Raw genomic sequence first — 17660 nt, forward strand, 5'->3', positions numbered from 1 at the left:
ACTGTAATGTCTCATTTCATCCTGTAGGGTACAGCACAGAGATGTTTTTTACAATATTTTCAAGAATTAAACAATTTTATTTTAATTTATAAAAAAAAAAAAAAACTGGTAATGACCATCATGCAGCACTTTTAAAGCCCCATTTATAGAGGTCAACAGCCAAAAAAAAAGTTGGTTTGGGGTTTGATTATCTTTTAAAAGATCAAGGGGTTGTTTTTGTTTCAGTTAAATATCAAGTATGTTGGAATCAATGCAATGAAAGTTAAAGAATTGCCTTCAGATGTCACAAAGATACCTGAAGGATAACCTCAAAAACAGCAGTAACAGCACTTGGCCCAACATCCTTTTTACAATTAAATGGTTTCGAACATTTTTTCCCAAAAGTCCCTTAGCCGGGGGACACATCCAGAACATGTGGCTCAGATTGGCTGGGCTGAGGCCACACCTCAAACACAAAAGGTCACCAGAAGGATGTAGTATCACTAATTTACTTGGAGATTCAACCTGTGCAACACCTTAAACTGTAATACATATGTTGCTGGTTTTAAATGGTTAAAGTGACGCTCTTGCAGGAGGGACCAACAAAACCATGTTGGCCGAACTGTGAAAACTACTGGGTGGGCTACAGCAGTGTTTGCCCACCATGGCGAGGCAGAACCAGGCCGTTTAATTGGTCTTCCATACTTAACTCCAGTTTGAACAATTCCCTCAAACGTGTGTGACGGTGTCAGGAGGGATTACAAGAGGATGGGCTTTTCTCTCTGGTTTCACTTCTTTGTTCCCCTTAATAAGACCATGCAAATGCAGGAATGTGGGTGACCCACTTGGAGGATGTATGTGGGGCTTGAACCCTGCCTCACTCTGACCGATAAAGCTACTGGAGTGGAGGTTTAGCTCCAGTTATGATAATCTTTCGACTTCCTTAACTCTTTGACCATTGATGCAATTACCGTCATTTTTTAAGAGGAGAAGAGCAGCTTTGTGGTGATATGCAACACTTTTCGTCCGTAATATATTGCATATCAGTGCTAAGCTGATATCAAAATTAGGTTTTCTCCGCATCAGAAATGGCTGATTCATGTTGATTGTGTAAACGGTCAAAGATTTACAATATGTCAAAGAGCTACCCAATATGCAACAACTACCTGATTGCACTAATATTACATCAATTCCTCTTTGTAGCAAACATTTTGACAATTTTGCAATTTAAATAAGATTTGCTTCCCTAATTCGTACATTTTTCAAACGTTTTTTGTTCCCAGATTTTAAAACTTGTGACTCATTAATAGTAAATTATATTAAACAATTAACTTCTGGTTTCATTTCCCGACAGTTCTGCCTCCTTTACAATTGTCCGAACCATTTAAACATTTAATAACTTCATGTTCATGTAAATTTATGTTTTCCTCAACAACAAAGCGCTCCCCCTGACTGAATACATCTCCAAAAATACAAGACGGTCACCTAAATGCAACACTATTACCGTATATTGTTGTTACAGATGATAAAAATCTCAATAATGTGTGATCGAATGAAATCCACACGGCTTAGAGTCATTCTGTCTGCTTGATGCTTTTTGTTTTTTATATGTTGGCAAAAGGAAAAGAGGAGATCTGAGTGTAGTTTACTCTGAGGAGAAGCCCCCAGGCTGCTGCAGCCAAATTAACCGTTAATAACGAGTTTGTGTTAGCTGAGTCAATATAGTGTCAGTAAGTGGCGGTGTCTCTGTACTCTGGGAGTAAACTGGCACTAAACGGAACAGAAAAAGAAGAAACCAAATGAACATGTGCGGTACGGATTGGATAGATCTAGCTGTGCGGTCCGATGTTGACATTGAGGGTCATCCTGCTAAAATGATTTCAAGTAAAATCATTTCTAATGATAAAATAATCTTGGTGATGTTGATTTCAATGACCACGATCATTTGTATAGTTAAAATCTTGTTTATTTTTTCATCAGCAATACACTTTTTGCAGAAAGATTAACAAAATACACAGATTTCCTCCACTGAGCGCCAATCATTTGTGATCGGCATCACTTTCAACTACAAGAACTACCAGAACACCGTTTCCCAAAATGCATTGTTTCATAGTCATCTAGCCGGCTTACAGTCAGCGCAGAGCCAGATTTCTATCTGCTCTTGCCTATGTAGGCGCCTTGTACCCGCCCCTTTCTCACAATACTTTTGTGAGCAGAAATTACCCAACATGCACTGCAATCCAAGATCATTTTAGTTTGTAAAAATTTCCAACATTATCTGTTTACTTTTGTTGACTTAGTAATATAAGTTTTCATCTTTCTGCTCCTTTTCATTTATTTACTGTCATCATTTTATTTTGTATGTTGATGTTATGTATTGTTTTGATGTTATTAAATGACAGAAAACTAAAAAAAGTGGTACCATAGACTGGTAACAAACAGACTTTCCAATGATTTAAGATTTATTACTGAGATTGTGACATAGACACAAATATCTGTGCTTTTCATTGTGTTTTCATCGTACTAAATGGAGATTATTATTGGAAAAAAAAATCCATGTGAACTAACTGATTCAGAATGTATCCGTTACTTGGATAACTGTCATCTTGTATTACTCTCTGCATGGATAATCACTTCTGTCGAGGTTTCAGTACTAGAAAAGCAGATTTCACACTGATGCAATAGTTACAGCAGCAGCCCCTCAGAACGAATAGCTTAAGAAAGTGTCAGGTTGCATATGTGTTTGCAGACTACACATTACTGCTGTGAAATATTTACAAAAAAACGTTTTTTGAATCTTTCAAAGAAGTGCAAAAAGGTCTGTGGATTTTTTTTTATCACTTTCAGTGAAAAGGTGACCCTGCCATGTAGCTTTTTTGATGATTTACGACAATGTAACGCGAAAGCAGCCCTCATTAGGCAGCAGTGCCTCAGATGTGCTGCTCTGTGGTGTAAAAGGGACTTTTTTTGCAAACAAAGCAAATACTGCAGCCAGTTTTTCCTGTCCAGGCTATTTTGTTGAGATGCAATAAGATTTGTGCTTCCGTATTGCAATATTTAGAAAGAGAAATGTTAAAAAGGTTAACTAAAATACCTTCTACTTGACAGTTGTGTGTTGTGTGCACTTTTAGGTGTTCCAGCAGTGTTCGTGGCCATCTGGGCGATTGTTAGGGCTACTCTTGCCGACGCAAGGTAAGAAAGCAAGTCGCATTTCTACAAAAAGTCATTATTTTAACTCATCATTAAAGACTGACAAATCAGATTATTAGCAGAAAAATCATCCTGAGGTTAATTTACATTTTTTGAGAAAAGTTAAAGTCAAAGTGATAAAAAAAAGATGGATGGTTTTAATTTGTCTGATCACTAAAATCCAATTAAATCACTAATTATTTAATGTGCAACACGATTACAAATAAAAGTAGGAACCAGTCCAACTGCTTCTGAATCACGCTCTGTGTGAAGAAAAGACACAATCAGTGAACTTGAAGTGCAAATGAAGAGACGCATCTGATGAAAATTGCATCCTTCCTGCTGTTTAGTAAGAGAAGGAAGCATTCTGCGGTGCTGCTGTGGTTTGAGCAGGACGACTGCAGCTTCTATCGATTAGTTCCTAATCGGATAAATGCACAGCAGAAGCAGCCACTAGTGCAGTCGGGGATTGTTTGTTTTATTTATTTATTTTTTTGTTGACAAGAGTTACCTCATTGGAAACTAAAGCAGTCACAGAAATGTTTGAGATCGGGCTCAGCAGGAGTTTTAACACGGCACTAGTGGAAGATCTCAGATTCAACCAATATTGCCACATAAAATTAAAAATAAAGAATATAAAAATGCTTCTACTTTCTTTGTGCAAACATTTTTATTTTATTAAAAAATATTACATGTCACCCATTATTATTATTACATTAAATGTCACCCTGAAAATTACAGAACAAATGTCGTTATACAAAGCAACATACAGTAATAAAGTCTGACCAGTCAATAAGAGAATAAATAAATAAATAATATAAATTTACATAATTGTAATGTATTAAAGCAGTCCAAAATTATAAATAAATAAAAAGGAACAAAGCACTAGATTGAATAAACTGATAAATTAATTAATAGTTTGATAGCATTTTTGTTTTCTTGTCTTTGAAGGGATTGATAAAAACGATGCAAATCGTTTCTGAAAAACAAAATGTTGCGGCTTATTTAAAAAAAAATAAAAAATAAAATAATAAAACTATTAAACAAAAACTGTTTTATTTTGTCTTTATTAAATATAACCAAATTGAATCTTAATATTGGTAAATGAAGTTAATGAAGGTAATGTTTCTTTGAAGCAGTGGACCCCAAACTCCCGGTAGCTAATCAGGCCATAGAGAAATAAAAATTAAAAAAAACACATTTTTTTCCTGTTTTATGTATAATCTGATTCTGAAGGAAGTTTTATTTTGAAAGAAAAGAAAAAAAACAAACTTGGATTCTCCACCACATCTGACTTATTTTTGATGCACGTTGAGTCGCTCGGTCCCGTGTCAAAAATCCATCCATTACATTCTTAAAGCGGCCGAGATGACTGACTAAATTAAAACCCCAACGCTAGCAAAGTTAACAAAAAACAAACGTATTTGCAAAGTTTCGTTTTACAGAAAAGAGCCAGAGAGGAAACAGAAAAGGATCCTTTGACCTCAAAATAAAAGAAAGTCACATTCAACAGAAAAACCAAAACAGGAGTCTTAAGTCAAAATATGGATTTAGTGAGACTGTTGTTCCCCCTGACTATAATGATAATGGAGTATATTCAGTAATGAGTGTTCAATGTTACAAGGATGCTGCTAATAAAATCATGAAATTCATGTTAATCTTGAATCTATGGGTTTTTGACGCTCTTGCAACCAGCAGGTACTCCCTGTTCTGAACACATTAGTTGAGGGGGAGGGGCTGAGCTGTCCAGTGTTTCTACCGTCAATGCGGAACACTGATTTAAAGATTTCAGATAAATTACCATTCATGCTGAAGCCTAAGAATGCAAACTCATGCAAATATGACCATTGAAGGACACTGAGGGCAACGAGATACGGCTGCTGCAGGTTTACCACGGAGAACTTTAAATAATAGAAATAAATTCTAACACAGCAATTTAGAATGATTAAAAATGGATGCTGCAGTAATGGAATTGATCAAAAGCAAATATGAAAACACAGAACAAACTGTCTACAAAGAGAGGCTAAATCTGACGAGTCGGAAATTTTAAAGACCCACTCCAATGAAAATGGTGTTTTTTGTGTTTTTATAATGTTTCTGTGGCAAAATCAAGCTTAAAATTGTCTTTCTGAGTGTTTTTTATTTGAATAGATAGTAAATCAGGAGAAATGTAGCTGAAAAAAGCATGTTGCAGTGACATAGGTGCAATAGTCTACAAGCTCTCTGCTCTATTTTGATGCATTTCTTTGCAGACAAATAGTTCTTCATTTTCCTCGTCTGATCTGGCATCTAACTCAAAACTGTTTGATAGCTCCAGTATCGCTCGCCATTTTTTTTTTTTGCATCGATAATGTTTGTTTGGGGATGAGAGGGGCCGTAAGCTACCAGGAGGGAATGTAAACAAAGGGATGATGGGAAGTCAGGGCAGGCTTACCTTGTGCCAACAGTCAAATTTCTGATGAACTCCTGCTGCTCTGATGAGATTTTGTCCGGAAACAACAGTTTGTTTTTTTTTTGCCTAAAAATGTCATAATCGTAATTAAAAGATCAACAGAAATGCTTTGGAAATAAATTAAAAGATGATTGGAGTGGTTCTTCAAGGATGTCGTCAAAAAAAGTAGCAAATATATGTATCAACATGTGCGACTCCTGCTTTCTTTTGTGTGTCGCACAGCCCACACAATTACACTTCCTTGTGATCGAAGGGACTTTAAAGCATCTGCTTGCGTGAAATAAATGCCTCTATAGTCCGGGATGTCAGCAGAGGGTTTTCAGACTCAAAGGAAAGGAAGCACAAAGTACAAAGCATGCAAATTTACAACCACACAAAGGGATACAATGAAGGGAGAAGTGGACCATGATAACCAACACGAAAAAATCCTGCAGCTGAGATTCACAAAGCCTCCTCTGAACACCAGTGACAGCTGTTACCAAGCAGGAAACCAGAAACTGAGTCGCAAAAACCAAAGCTTACACAAACTGATGAAGCAACTTAAATCACATGTGGGCCTTAAAAACGATCTGCTCCCTCAACTGCTGCCCCACATCTCCATTTATAGCCGAGTGAATCCCTCACATCACCACCGCCAGCTTTCATCCTGACCCACATGTCCTGACAGGACGGGGATTTAACGGGATGGTGTAGAGGGCTTCGTTTTACAACCTATTTATGTTTTTGTATTTGCATTTTCTGCAGGTGCTGGGAGTTGAGCGCCGGTAATGTCAAGTGGATCTACCAGGTTCCCATCTTGACAGCGATTGGGGTGAGTCTTTTCAATGTGGAAAAGAAAACTTTCAACTTATTTTAGGTTTTTATTGACAGCTGAAATGAAAAAGAAAGACATTTTAAATAAGAACCATCAAACAAAAGTCATTTTTTGTTTCCTATGAAGAAATAACCCTTTGTAAGAAAACTCGAGTGTGGGGAAATAATATTAATATCTTATTTTTCAACTACTTTATTTATAGAAATCTGATCTTGTGTTAAGAAAAAAAAATAGCAAAGGGAATCCTCACTCATTTTTCTGTCTGTAGACACAAAAACAACTCATTTTCCGGTGTGCTCATCTCCTCCACCTTTAATCATTATTAATACTTATCAAGTAAACGGTTTCAACACCACTTTCCAAAAGAGATGTCTTTAATTTCAGAGTTGTGTGTCACGGCGGTTTTTCATTGTTGTAATGACAAGTGATTCCCTCCCAATAAATGGAGTTAACACGATAACAAGATCTGCTTTTCCAAAGCGGGTAGTCCTGCTGACATGCTGAGGGAAACAATTCTGAGACGCTGATAAACACGCTGCTCAGAATACAATCACAGTACAGCAGAAAATCCAATATTTACACAACAGAAAGATTTCCTCTCATCCATTTATAAATGTTCCAACAATACAAATGTTGTGGTCATTGTTTAAGAAGGAAAAGCTGTTAAAGACGAGCTCTGATGTTTAAATAAATACTTTTCAGTTCTGATTTTATTATCGTACAAAGGGGACTCGTCTTTGCTTGGTTAACAATAATGTACATTGACTTTCCGTGGGTTATTAACCCTTTAAGACTGCAGTGTTGGCATTCTTTGGACTAACTCCTAAGATGTTTATGCAGTTACCCTAATTCTAATAGATTCTGGAGCTAAGAAAAGCAGCTTTGCATTGATATGCCATCCTTTACAGTTGTGAAGTGTTTATCCAATCAACAAATCTCTGTTGCGGAGAAAAGAGGCTTTGAGCTGTAAAGTCTTGGATATCAGCCCAAAGCTGCTTTTCTCCACGTCAGATTCTGTTGGGATTTTGTTAAAATTACACAAACAGTTAAAGAGTTAAGCTGTGGACACATCAGGCGTGTAACACACGCTTTACGTGCATTTACTCCATGGTTGTTCTACTGTTTACTGGAAGAAGTTTGCTGGGGGTTCAGATCTCACACATTTATTCCAGCATATGAAAAACTTTGTGTTATATAATTCCAGCTGGGCACAAATGGTAATTATTAATTTGTTCACCATCCATTTTCAAAGCGTTGACTCTTCTGTGAACTAAAAGAAACAACCAAATCCAAGACTGTTCAAGGTTCTACTTAATTTAACTTTCAATGGGCATTCTATGGCCTTAGAGCCCAGAAACTGTCTTAAAAATGTGCGTAGTTTTCAACGCAGAAGCCCGTAACAATCGTTTAAGCTCATTTTAGACGTTTCATTAGAAGTGCTTCCTTTGAACGCGACTTAAACGCACTTTGCCGAGGGCGGTGTGAACGTAGCCTCAAAGAACTTTGTTATTTTGCTCCGGTTTAAACATAGATGCACAAACACCTTTCACGTTCTGACTTTGAGTTCTAAGCCTCTAATACATCCATGATGAAAAGTTCATCGTCGTCCAGCCCACCTAGACCCCCTTGATATAACAGTAGTGCTCCAGGCTGTGCCTCAAACCTTTCCTCCAAGAGGATCCCAGATAACCTCCAAAAGAAAAACAAAAATCCTATTTCTGCTGCCTGCATCCGTGGTGTTTACCCAATTATTTAAAACAGTTTGGGGCCTCAGGTGAAGGTGTGGTGTTTAAATGTGTTTAGGTGTGGATTTAGATTCATTTTTGCATTTCTGCAGACGCTGTGCTAAACTGTCAGTCATTTCCGACACTCCTTTACTTGTTTGTAAGCAGAATCTAGAGATGCTTAAGCTTCACTTTGGGAAGTGACTGTCCTAGAGTCACATTTTAAAAAAATGGAATACTTAAACAGCTGTCTGCATGGGCCAGGATCTGCAACCTTAAACACTGAAAGAGCCATTCGGTCCAATTTCTTACTGACTAAAACCCAGAATGAGCTGCAAAGTCCCACTTCACTGTTTAGAAAATACACTTATAAGCCATTCATTTCTAAGGTATAGCTTTAACAGATATTATTGAATAATAATGAATCTTATATAGTTGAAATATAACTATTATATTTGTCAACAATTAAGAAATCTAACTTACTTTTTACAGCAGCACATACAGGTTACTTTCAAAATAAAAGACAGCCTATGTCAAATCATATTCACCTTCTGCAGCAGTTTTACCTCAATTAAAAATACAAAAAAGTCAAACTTTGGTGTTCCTTCATCCCTTTATTTTTTTATATTTAATTGGAGTTTTATACTTTGCTTTGATCCAGGACAATAAAATAATGAGTTTTAAGCATATTATATTAATAAACAATTCTGACAGTAAATTAAACATTTAATAATCTGTACACAAATGACAAATGTAACAGTTTAACCAAAGCTACTGTCAGATATTTAAATTATTCACATTTTTCTTCAAACCAAAGTTCCACAGTGGCAGGTTGAAGGAGCCTCATGAGGCTCTGGAGCCTCATGAGGCTCTGGAGCCTCCGGTTCCAAACCTCTGGTCTGGACGGTTATTTTTCATCGGTATAACAAAATAAAAGACTTGGCAAAACTTTAGCTACCATTCACTAACACTGAATGTCTCCCAGAGTGCTGCTCCTTTAGAACTAAGAGGCTGCCTTATCTTTTAACCAATCCACTGTGAGCACACGTACCCAGAGGCTGCAGCAGATTCCAGTTTTAAAAGAAAATATTGAATTTAGGAGAAATGGAGTGTTCCACAGTTATTCCTTTTACTTGTTCGTTCAGTGATGTAACGACACAGAAAGTGTTTCATGACGGCATCAGAGTGAATCTGAAAACAGTTTAACAGTTGTGAAATACTTTAGTTTAGATAAAAAAAAGCAGTTTTAACATAAATATCTCGGTCCTTATTAGTCAATATGAAGCTGAAACACAGTAAAACGTGAACTACGTGTAGTTTATCTTTTTTTTTTTTTTTTAACTGTCAGATGAAATGATGAACTCTTCAGTTGTTTTTACCACAGCAAAATAATTAACCTGCAGTTTTAAGGATTAATGTTATGAAAGCTCACAGTTCAAGTCTGTGACAAAAACGTTATGAAATGACAAAAACTGGTCTAAAAGGAAGTTCGGCTTCAGGCCGGGGAGTTACAATACAGATCACCATTTTTAGGTTGTGAGGGGCTGTATGCTAGCCTGAAAGTAAGTAAACAAATGATGGGAAGTGGAGGCTAAAAACAGCATCATTATTTTTAAAAGACCACTGGGAACATTTGGAAAATAGATCAAAAGATGATCGGAGCGAGTATTTAAGCAATGCAATTTTGACATCTTAAGATCCATTTAAAATCCAAACATCTTCTGTCAACCATTCATGAGTACAGGCTATTCACTCATAAAAGCTAAAGTCCATTTAATTCCGAAGAAGCAATAAAAGATTCAGCAGAAAAAGAATTTTTGACTTCCTGTTCTTTAAATCTCTTATTTCTAAAAGTACACGGAGTACACATGAATGCAATGCAACTTTACTAATATCAATAATAACACCAGTGGAACATCAAACTCTGGTACATCCAATTAATGTCATGAATATTAAGTAAACAGACTCTGTGTGTAGAAATCACCTGTTTCCATAAATCCATATTTGAACCAGGATTTCTAAAAGACTATATATGTTTTGTTTTATTATAAAGGTTGTTTCCATTTGTTCTTCTGTCCCTGCATTTATCATTTATCTATTTGCAAAGAAATGTTCCACAGATGATTTTCTTGGGTTGCATATCACTCAGACTCAAGTGACTGACATATCCTATTCAAAACCAAACAATTTTTCAAAATATAAGATAGACATATTAATCACAGTCACCGGTCGTTGGGAACCACTGATCTAGAGTTTATACGGGACTTTGTAAGATGTTGAGATGGGATCCTGAGGAGTATTTGGCTGGAAGAGTGGAGCCCACCAGTCAGGAATGTTGCTCCTTCAGTGGCATCAAGGAAAACCTAAACTCCAAAAATTCTTTCAGGAGGCAAAGCAGTTGACATGCCACTGAAGTTTCTTTGTTACACACGTTTTTCTCTCCATTGTTGCCCCACATAGTATATTTTCTACATCACAAATGAGCTTTTTGTAGACTTAGACTTTGCTTTATTGATCCCTTTGGGATGGCACCCTTGGGGAAATTAAGTTTTTCAGCAGCTTAGAGGGGTATATGTAATAAAAAATAAAAATCTCAATGTACATATACATGACATGTAAAGCAGCCTTTTTTATCTGTTCCTCATTTACAACAATTTGAACAAATAAATACTCAAAAAAACTAGCTTAAGCTTAATTTTCTTTATGTGTGTCCTTAATCATCCACAAAATGCCACAAAAACATGTTTAAAACACCAAAAACACAATTTTTCATCTGTCTTTTAAGCCACATGTGTCAAAACCAAGACCCAAAGTCTGGGTAATTCTATCTGGCCCTCCAGATAATTTTATTCTATTGTTATTTATGACCCGATATTATTTTGGACTTATTTCTAACTTGTATAATTTTGACAAAATATATTTTTATGGAGAGAAAAATATGTAAAGTTATTTAAGGTTTAAGTTGATTTATTCTGTTTTTTTTCATTGTAATGTTAAAAAGATAATTTTTTTAAAGTTTTGAAAATGTAGTTTTAGAGTGTTCAATAAATGTTAAACCTGTTCGGCCCGTGACCTAAGGTGTGTTTTGGATTCTGGCCCCCTGTCAGAATGAGTTGATACCCCTGATTTAAGCCAACTGTGCTAAATACCAACAACTAATTTAGGTTGAGCGGTTTGCTAAAAACCTGTGAAACCCGAAGTTCTAAAATGCTTGTTTTATCTTGAATGAGAAAGCTGCTCATGATTATTTTAGACTACTTTAATCACAGTAATTTTATTGCATCAAATCCCAGCAGAAGTTTTCCCAGTGTACTGGAGGGAAGAAGAAAACAAGACAATAAAAAATCAATAACCGAAAGCCCAAACCATTCCATCTGCAATCCAATTAGAGTCAATTCTAGCAAATTGTTGTAATCTCAAAGTTTTTTGGAGGAAAAGAATGGATTTTTTTTTTTAAGAAGACAAACAAAAGGGAGCTGCGAAGAGTTCAGATCCAGCAGAAACGAGACGGTTTCTACGACATTAAGACCACGGTACAGTCAAAGAGTTATAAAGGGAGTGCAGACTGTAAAACTTACTGAAGGTGACCTTTCCTTACATTGGAAATTTGAAAATGGATTGTTTTTTTGCAACACAAATTTGTTTGCGGAGTGAAGGTTGATGAAAAATGAAGACATGCGATAAGTGGTTGAGTAGAATGACAAAAAGGTCCTGCAGAGCACTCACAGACTATGGCAGCACACTCTAAAAGACTTGGCATCATCCGCCCAGGCTGCCACGCCGATCTTAAAGCAACGGTGAAAGGTGTCACCAAAGCACTGAAGGTGCAATTAAATGCAGAGCATGACACCAGCAGCCTGACAGCTGTCAGCGGGGACAGCGCCGCTCTCACCGGCGGTGACGGCCCACTTCCTGCTGTGAGCGGACGGGGAGTATAAGTCACAGTCAATTTGTTCATTCAGAAAATGATATTCATAAAATGTTTTTGAATATAACAGAGTCAACCTCTGAAGACTAGATATATGTAAGCTTTTGTTAGACTTTATTATAAGGAGTGAAAGACTTTAATTGAATGAATACGTTAAAATGTGTTTATACTTTTCTTAAATACTTCAGAGTAAACTTTATCCATAAATATGATAATATAACACCTTTGGTACACTAAAGAACACATTTTTTATGAAATATTAGGTATTTTCACAGCCCCTTTTCCAACCCGCAAGTAAGACTCGATGTCTGAAGCTCCGCCTTTCGCTCCTTGTTGGTGCCGCCCATTTCATGACGTCAACCTAGAGCCAGCCTTATAGCGTGTCTGTGTTTTGTTCACAAAAACAAACAATATTTGAACTTTCTCAAAGATGGATGTGCAGATTGTGGAGCCTTACAAAAACATTTTTCTGATTCCCCGATAGCTCCGCGGAGAAAGTGTGTGCGAGTGTTAGCCTAAAATTACTCTTTTGAAAAGTTTCAAAACACATATTTGATGAAACATATATACAGTACTTCAAAGCATAAATATACACTCACACATATATTACATCAAAACATTTTCTCATTGAGGCCTGTTTGTAAAAACAAAATATTTTTGAATTTTGGACACGAACAAAACATGTTTCTGATCACATGTACATGTTTTTAATCCAAAAATACAAAATTATGTATTTGGTATGAATTGATTTATTGAAACTGTGGGAACATTTAAATATTTCAAATAATTATTATTATGTGTAGAACATGTGATATGTGCGGGTGAGGTGCTGCCCGCTTTTGCCGGTGATTTATGATACTTCATAATTAACAGACCACTGGGAACAGTTTTGAAATGGATCAAAAGATGATTTTAGTGGAACTTTGAGTTAAAATTATGACGTTTTTTTAAGTGATTTTGCTGGAGAAGTTTACAGATTTTTTGTATTTCATTATATGGATGTGAAGCTGCACCTAATTTAACCCATTCCTATAACATTTCTGCTTCCAGCTTAGGTCTAAACTACATTCCAGGGTTCCAATCTTATTGATTGGCTCATTAAACGATGAGAATCTAAACATGTTTGACCAGAAACTCCAAAGTTTTAGTCCCAACTGCCCTTACGGGTGGATACAGGCTGTCTGTGAGTAAAAACGTGGTCAAACCTAAAAAAAATCAAGGTTGTAGTCTGCTCAGAGAGCCTGTAGAGAGAAGAGAACAATATATGTAGAGAGAGGTTTTACAGACTTAAAACGTTTCAAATTATTTTAAAAATAAAGTTGTGGATTTCACTTATTGTGGGTTAACGAGGCGATTAACGAGGGACCATCAGTCAGAGGATTTTTATAAAAAAGTTTGCTTAAATAAGAAAAAAAAACATTAAAATTGTGCTTACTTTGAATTACTTAGAGAAATGATACAGATATAATGTTTAAGTGAGAATGTATTTTACATAGTGTGCAAATACTACACATGCTTCACGTTTTGAGCGTTTTGATTCTAAAAGCAGAACACTGGTGACTTACAGGCACTTTCCTTCATCTCTGCATAAATCGCTCACATCCGAGATTAGATATGCTACACATTTTGAAGCACCAACCGTTGTCTTTCTCTCGCTTTCATCCTTTTCAATGCTGTAGTGGAGATTTCCTCACAGGGCTTAAGACCCATTTAGCTCCGGAGTCTGTTTGAAAAAGATAAATTAGGAAGAGAAATGATGAAAATGAATGTCATTCGTGGCTTTTCTTGCTGTGACGGCCTCTTTTCCCAGGAGGGTTGGAATTAATGACCGGAAGACTCCAAAAGTGTTCAAAGAGCACTTGAAATTAATTTAACTGACTAAAGATAATTAAGGAACCACAGGTCAACAGTCATTTGGTTGGTTCCCCGCTGATTCTAATCAGAGGAAACATTTATTTACGAGAACGAATGTCCTGTTATTTGTAAAGCTTTCAAAATCAGAGCATTAATTCAATGATTTTTTAAAATACATTACGCTTTGATGAAATAATTACAAAGAAGTGGTTCTTACAAGAGATGTTTTGAAGTCTCTTGACATTTTTCTGTAGAAAAAAAAACCAAAAAAATCTTCAGGCAGAGCTGCTCGGAGGCTTTTATTTGACCATTTTCTTTGGTACTTCTTTCCAGAGTCCAGAGCTGTAAAAGCTGATTGAACTCCACTTTCTAAATGATTAACTGGTATCCGTGTGAGCGTTTATAACTCTCTGCTCCCTCTGAGACTTCTGCCGAACTCACACCTTCTACAGCCTCCAGGCAAAGACAACTTTAGCTGTATTAAACATCCTAATTTATAGAAGAAGTGTCTTATAAAATACTGATAGCCTTTTTTCGTGCGCTTCAAGTTGAAATATTTTATTCTGCAGTATATGACGATCTGGGTGAATACAGCAAACACAGTTTTAGACTCTTTATTTCAGGAATTAAACATTGAATTGTCAAAAATCCACAGGCCTCAAGCTCCCTTCTGATGATCTACTGCCGCTCTGCAGAAGCTATGTTCTAAAACTGACATAATCATAATTGAAAGACCACTGGGAACACTTACAACAGATGATTGGGGTATAACTTTAAAAACCCTCAGCCGAACGGGTGGACCCCCTACACTGATGTATGTGACTAAGCTTTTCATTTCTGCTTCTTTGATTACTTGGATGAATTCTAGGATTCATTTTTAATACTTGGTTAAGATTTCTGCACTGATGGACTTTCACAGTGCTGTCTATATTTCCTACTTGTACTACATTTTTTTCTGTACCATAGACTGAAATGTTTCCGCTTTTCTCCTTCTTTGACAGCTTGTAATAAAAAGATTTATCCAACATATCTGGCAGTATAATTAGCCGTGTGTGAACTTTTCATCTAATCCTTTCATTCAGGGGGTTGATTGTCTATCAGAACAGAAATAGCTGGTTTTCTTCAACGCATTTAAAGTCCCTTCTGTGTGTTACCACTTCCTGTTATCTATTTTAATCTCCACTGCTAAATTGAGAGGTAAATCTCTGTCTCTTTGCTCATAGAACTCCTCAGTGGATAGAGGCAGCCGACTGCTGATGTGTGTCTGCAGACACAGCAGTGGTTCGCTCCTACGCTTTTTAAAAACTCATTTATCTCAGATTGCTAAATAAGATTTAGGCTCACATTTACATCTGAGAAGCTGACTCTCAGGTGGAAAAACAGTTTCTTCAGTGTCGAGATGCATGAATTTACTCTTTTGTGACATTTTCAGTCAGTCAGTGAGTGAAGTGACAGTGTTTGCATCCAAAAATCCTTAAATCCTGAATGAACAGGTCTAATACTGTTGATCCATCAAAATGCTTCAGGATGTTTGTGTTCCCAAAAACCTTTTGTTTGAGATCCTTCAGATGACCAAAGGGCTCATGAAGCCAGCTGTTCTTAAGATAATGTGATTATGTGTAACGGCATTTTAAGCTTATGAAAGAAGAGATTTTCTGCTTCTAAAAAAAACGTTTTCTATGAAACATCCTGAGGATTAAGACCAACATTTCATGATTATCATGAAAGATTTCTCTGCGGACTCCTTCGTTAGATAAGTGTTACATTTAATTAAGTCATTTATTATTTTTTAATGGTGTGTGGTTGTGTAGTTCTAACAGCTACAGAGTAGAGTTCCTTATTATTATAAACCCCAAATTATCCATCTAGAACACTTTTTGATGATTAAATTAAATACATGTTCCAACTATCAATGGTTTTGTCAGCCGGGTATTAAAATAATCAAGAGCGTGTTCTGATCTGTCATGAAACTTCATATTTTAAATGTTTTTCAGCAAGTTTTGCAAACTTTGTTGAATCTTTTGTGGGGTGAAACTTTTTAAGTTCTGCTGGAGTTTTATCAGCACAGTTGCTTTTGAAAAGAGACTAACTGTAAATTGCAAAAGAACTACTATACAGTGAATTATTTTGGAGCTCCAATCTTTTTGTTTTGTTCTGTTTTCTGTTGTTTGGAGTCTGTTAAATGTGTTTTTCACAGGTCACACTTATAATTTCCCTTGAGAAATGAGACAGAAAGAAAGGTTTGACACCAGGCAGGACTTGTGTGCACTCTCCCACAATCAACAGATGTTTACATCCTTACAAAGTCATGCCAAAACACAGATACAGGTCATTAAGAATCATTAAGTATCAATAGATCATATGATTATGCAAATATAAATATATATAAAAACATATGGAAAACTTATTTTTCACTAGAAAAATCATTAGCAATATATCAAGTATCCAAATAAAAAACAAGTACAGTAGAAAAAAAAAACATTAAGATAAACCACCTTTTGAAGTGAAAAGTGATATGATTAGCGATCAATAAGTTTTACCATCTTAGAGTGGATTACTAAGTAATTTTACTGTCAAAAATGATATGGTTATGCTGAGAAGGAAGAAGGTCCATATTCTGTCGACTGTCCAAAGTTGGTATTCCTTCTTCTGCTGCCTGATTGTCTGCAATTTTCATCTTTGCTGTAATATCTCCAAGCTTTAAATGAAAATTAGAAATAAAGATCCAAAGACACTTCACCAGTAAACGGTTTCACTGTGGTCATACTCCACTATTTCTGGAGTAAAGATTTGGTCTCTACTTTACATAAAAAACAGGTAAAGTGAAAACCAACAGATGTGTGGGACCAATCAGGCTCTGCGTGAAACTATTATACTCACTTTAGATCTTTATCTGCATGTTAAACTCACTTAATATTAATTTTATCTGTCCCTTTCAAATCATGGTCACAAAGGGACTTTTTTTTTCTTTTGCAGAAGAATATCTTGAAAATGTAACATTACTTAAAAATAATCATTTCATTTCTTGAACTGGGCTTTATTTAAAATAGCATTAGTACTTTGTCTTTTCAAATTAAAATATGTTATAATTAACATTGACTTCAGGGTTCAAATCATAGTTAACAAAAGGTTCTCAGCTTCTATCTGTATAGTCAGACTACCAGCGATGCAAATCCTAAGCCTGAATGTCTCCAACCACTGTATTCTAATGAATTAACTCCTTTTAGGATCTACAGAGGACATTTGGAGCTTTTTTTTTATACCTAATGTGAAAGGTTGGGCTCTGGATTAAAAAAAAATGATGGATGATTTTTTTTTTTTTTTTGGTTTGTTAAGAAAATGAAGACAGGAAAAGACAAATATAATTTAAAAAAGCAAAACCTGAGAGCAAAAATCTAAAATAACATCAATCTTTTCCTTTTTCTGTTTCAGCTAAACTTCATTTTGTTTGTGAATATTGTGCGAGTGCTGGCCACTAAGATTCGAGAGACAAACGCCGGGAGATACGACACACGGAAACAATACAGGTTTGTACCAACTATATTTTAAAAAAGAAAAATAATTTTTAAGTTTGCTATTAATTGCCTTTTGAAGTATTTTTAAATAACAAATACCCCTGATTTCTTATATATATACATGTATATATATATATATATATATATATATATATATATATATATATATATATATATATATATATATATATATATATATATATAT

At 35.7% G+C, this 17660-nt stretch overlaps 1 protein-coding gene across 2 annotated transcripts in view; it reads left to right on the forward strand.

The window, feature by feature from the left end:
* pth2ra (parathyroid hormone 2 receptor a) overlaps nt 1-17660 on the forward strand; it is an 87022-nt gene that overhangs the window by 56577 nt on the left and 12785 nt on the right. For both annotated transcript variants that reach the window (XM_036209633.1, XM_024287309.2), the window contains 3 exons: nt 3111-3171; nt 6365-6431; nt 17373-17467. In XM_036209633.1, the coding sequence (XP_036065526.1) occupies nt 3111-3171; nt 6365-6431; nt 17373-17467 (223 nt within the window). The remainder of the gene's footprint in view (nt 1-3110; nt 3172-6364; nt 6432-17372; nt 17468-17660) is intronic.

This window comes from Oryzias melastigma, linkage group LG21 (genome assembly GCF_002922805.2).
Source record: "Oryzias melastigma strain HK-1 linkage group LG21, ASM292280v2, whole genome shotgun sequence".
Classification (NCBI taxonomy): Eukaryota; Metazoa; Chordata; class Actinopteri; order Beloniformes; family Adrianichthyidae; genus Oryzias; species Oryzias melastigma.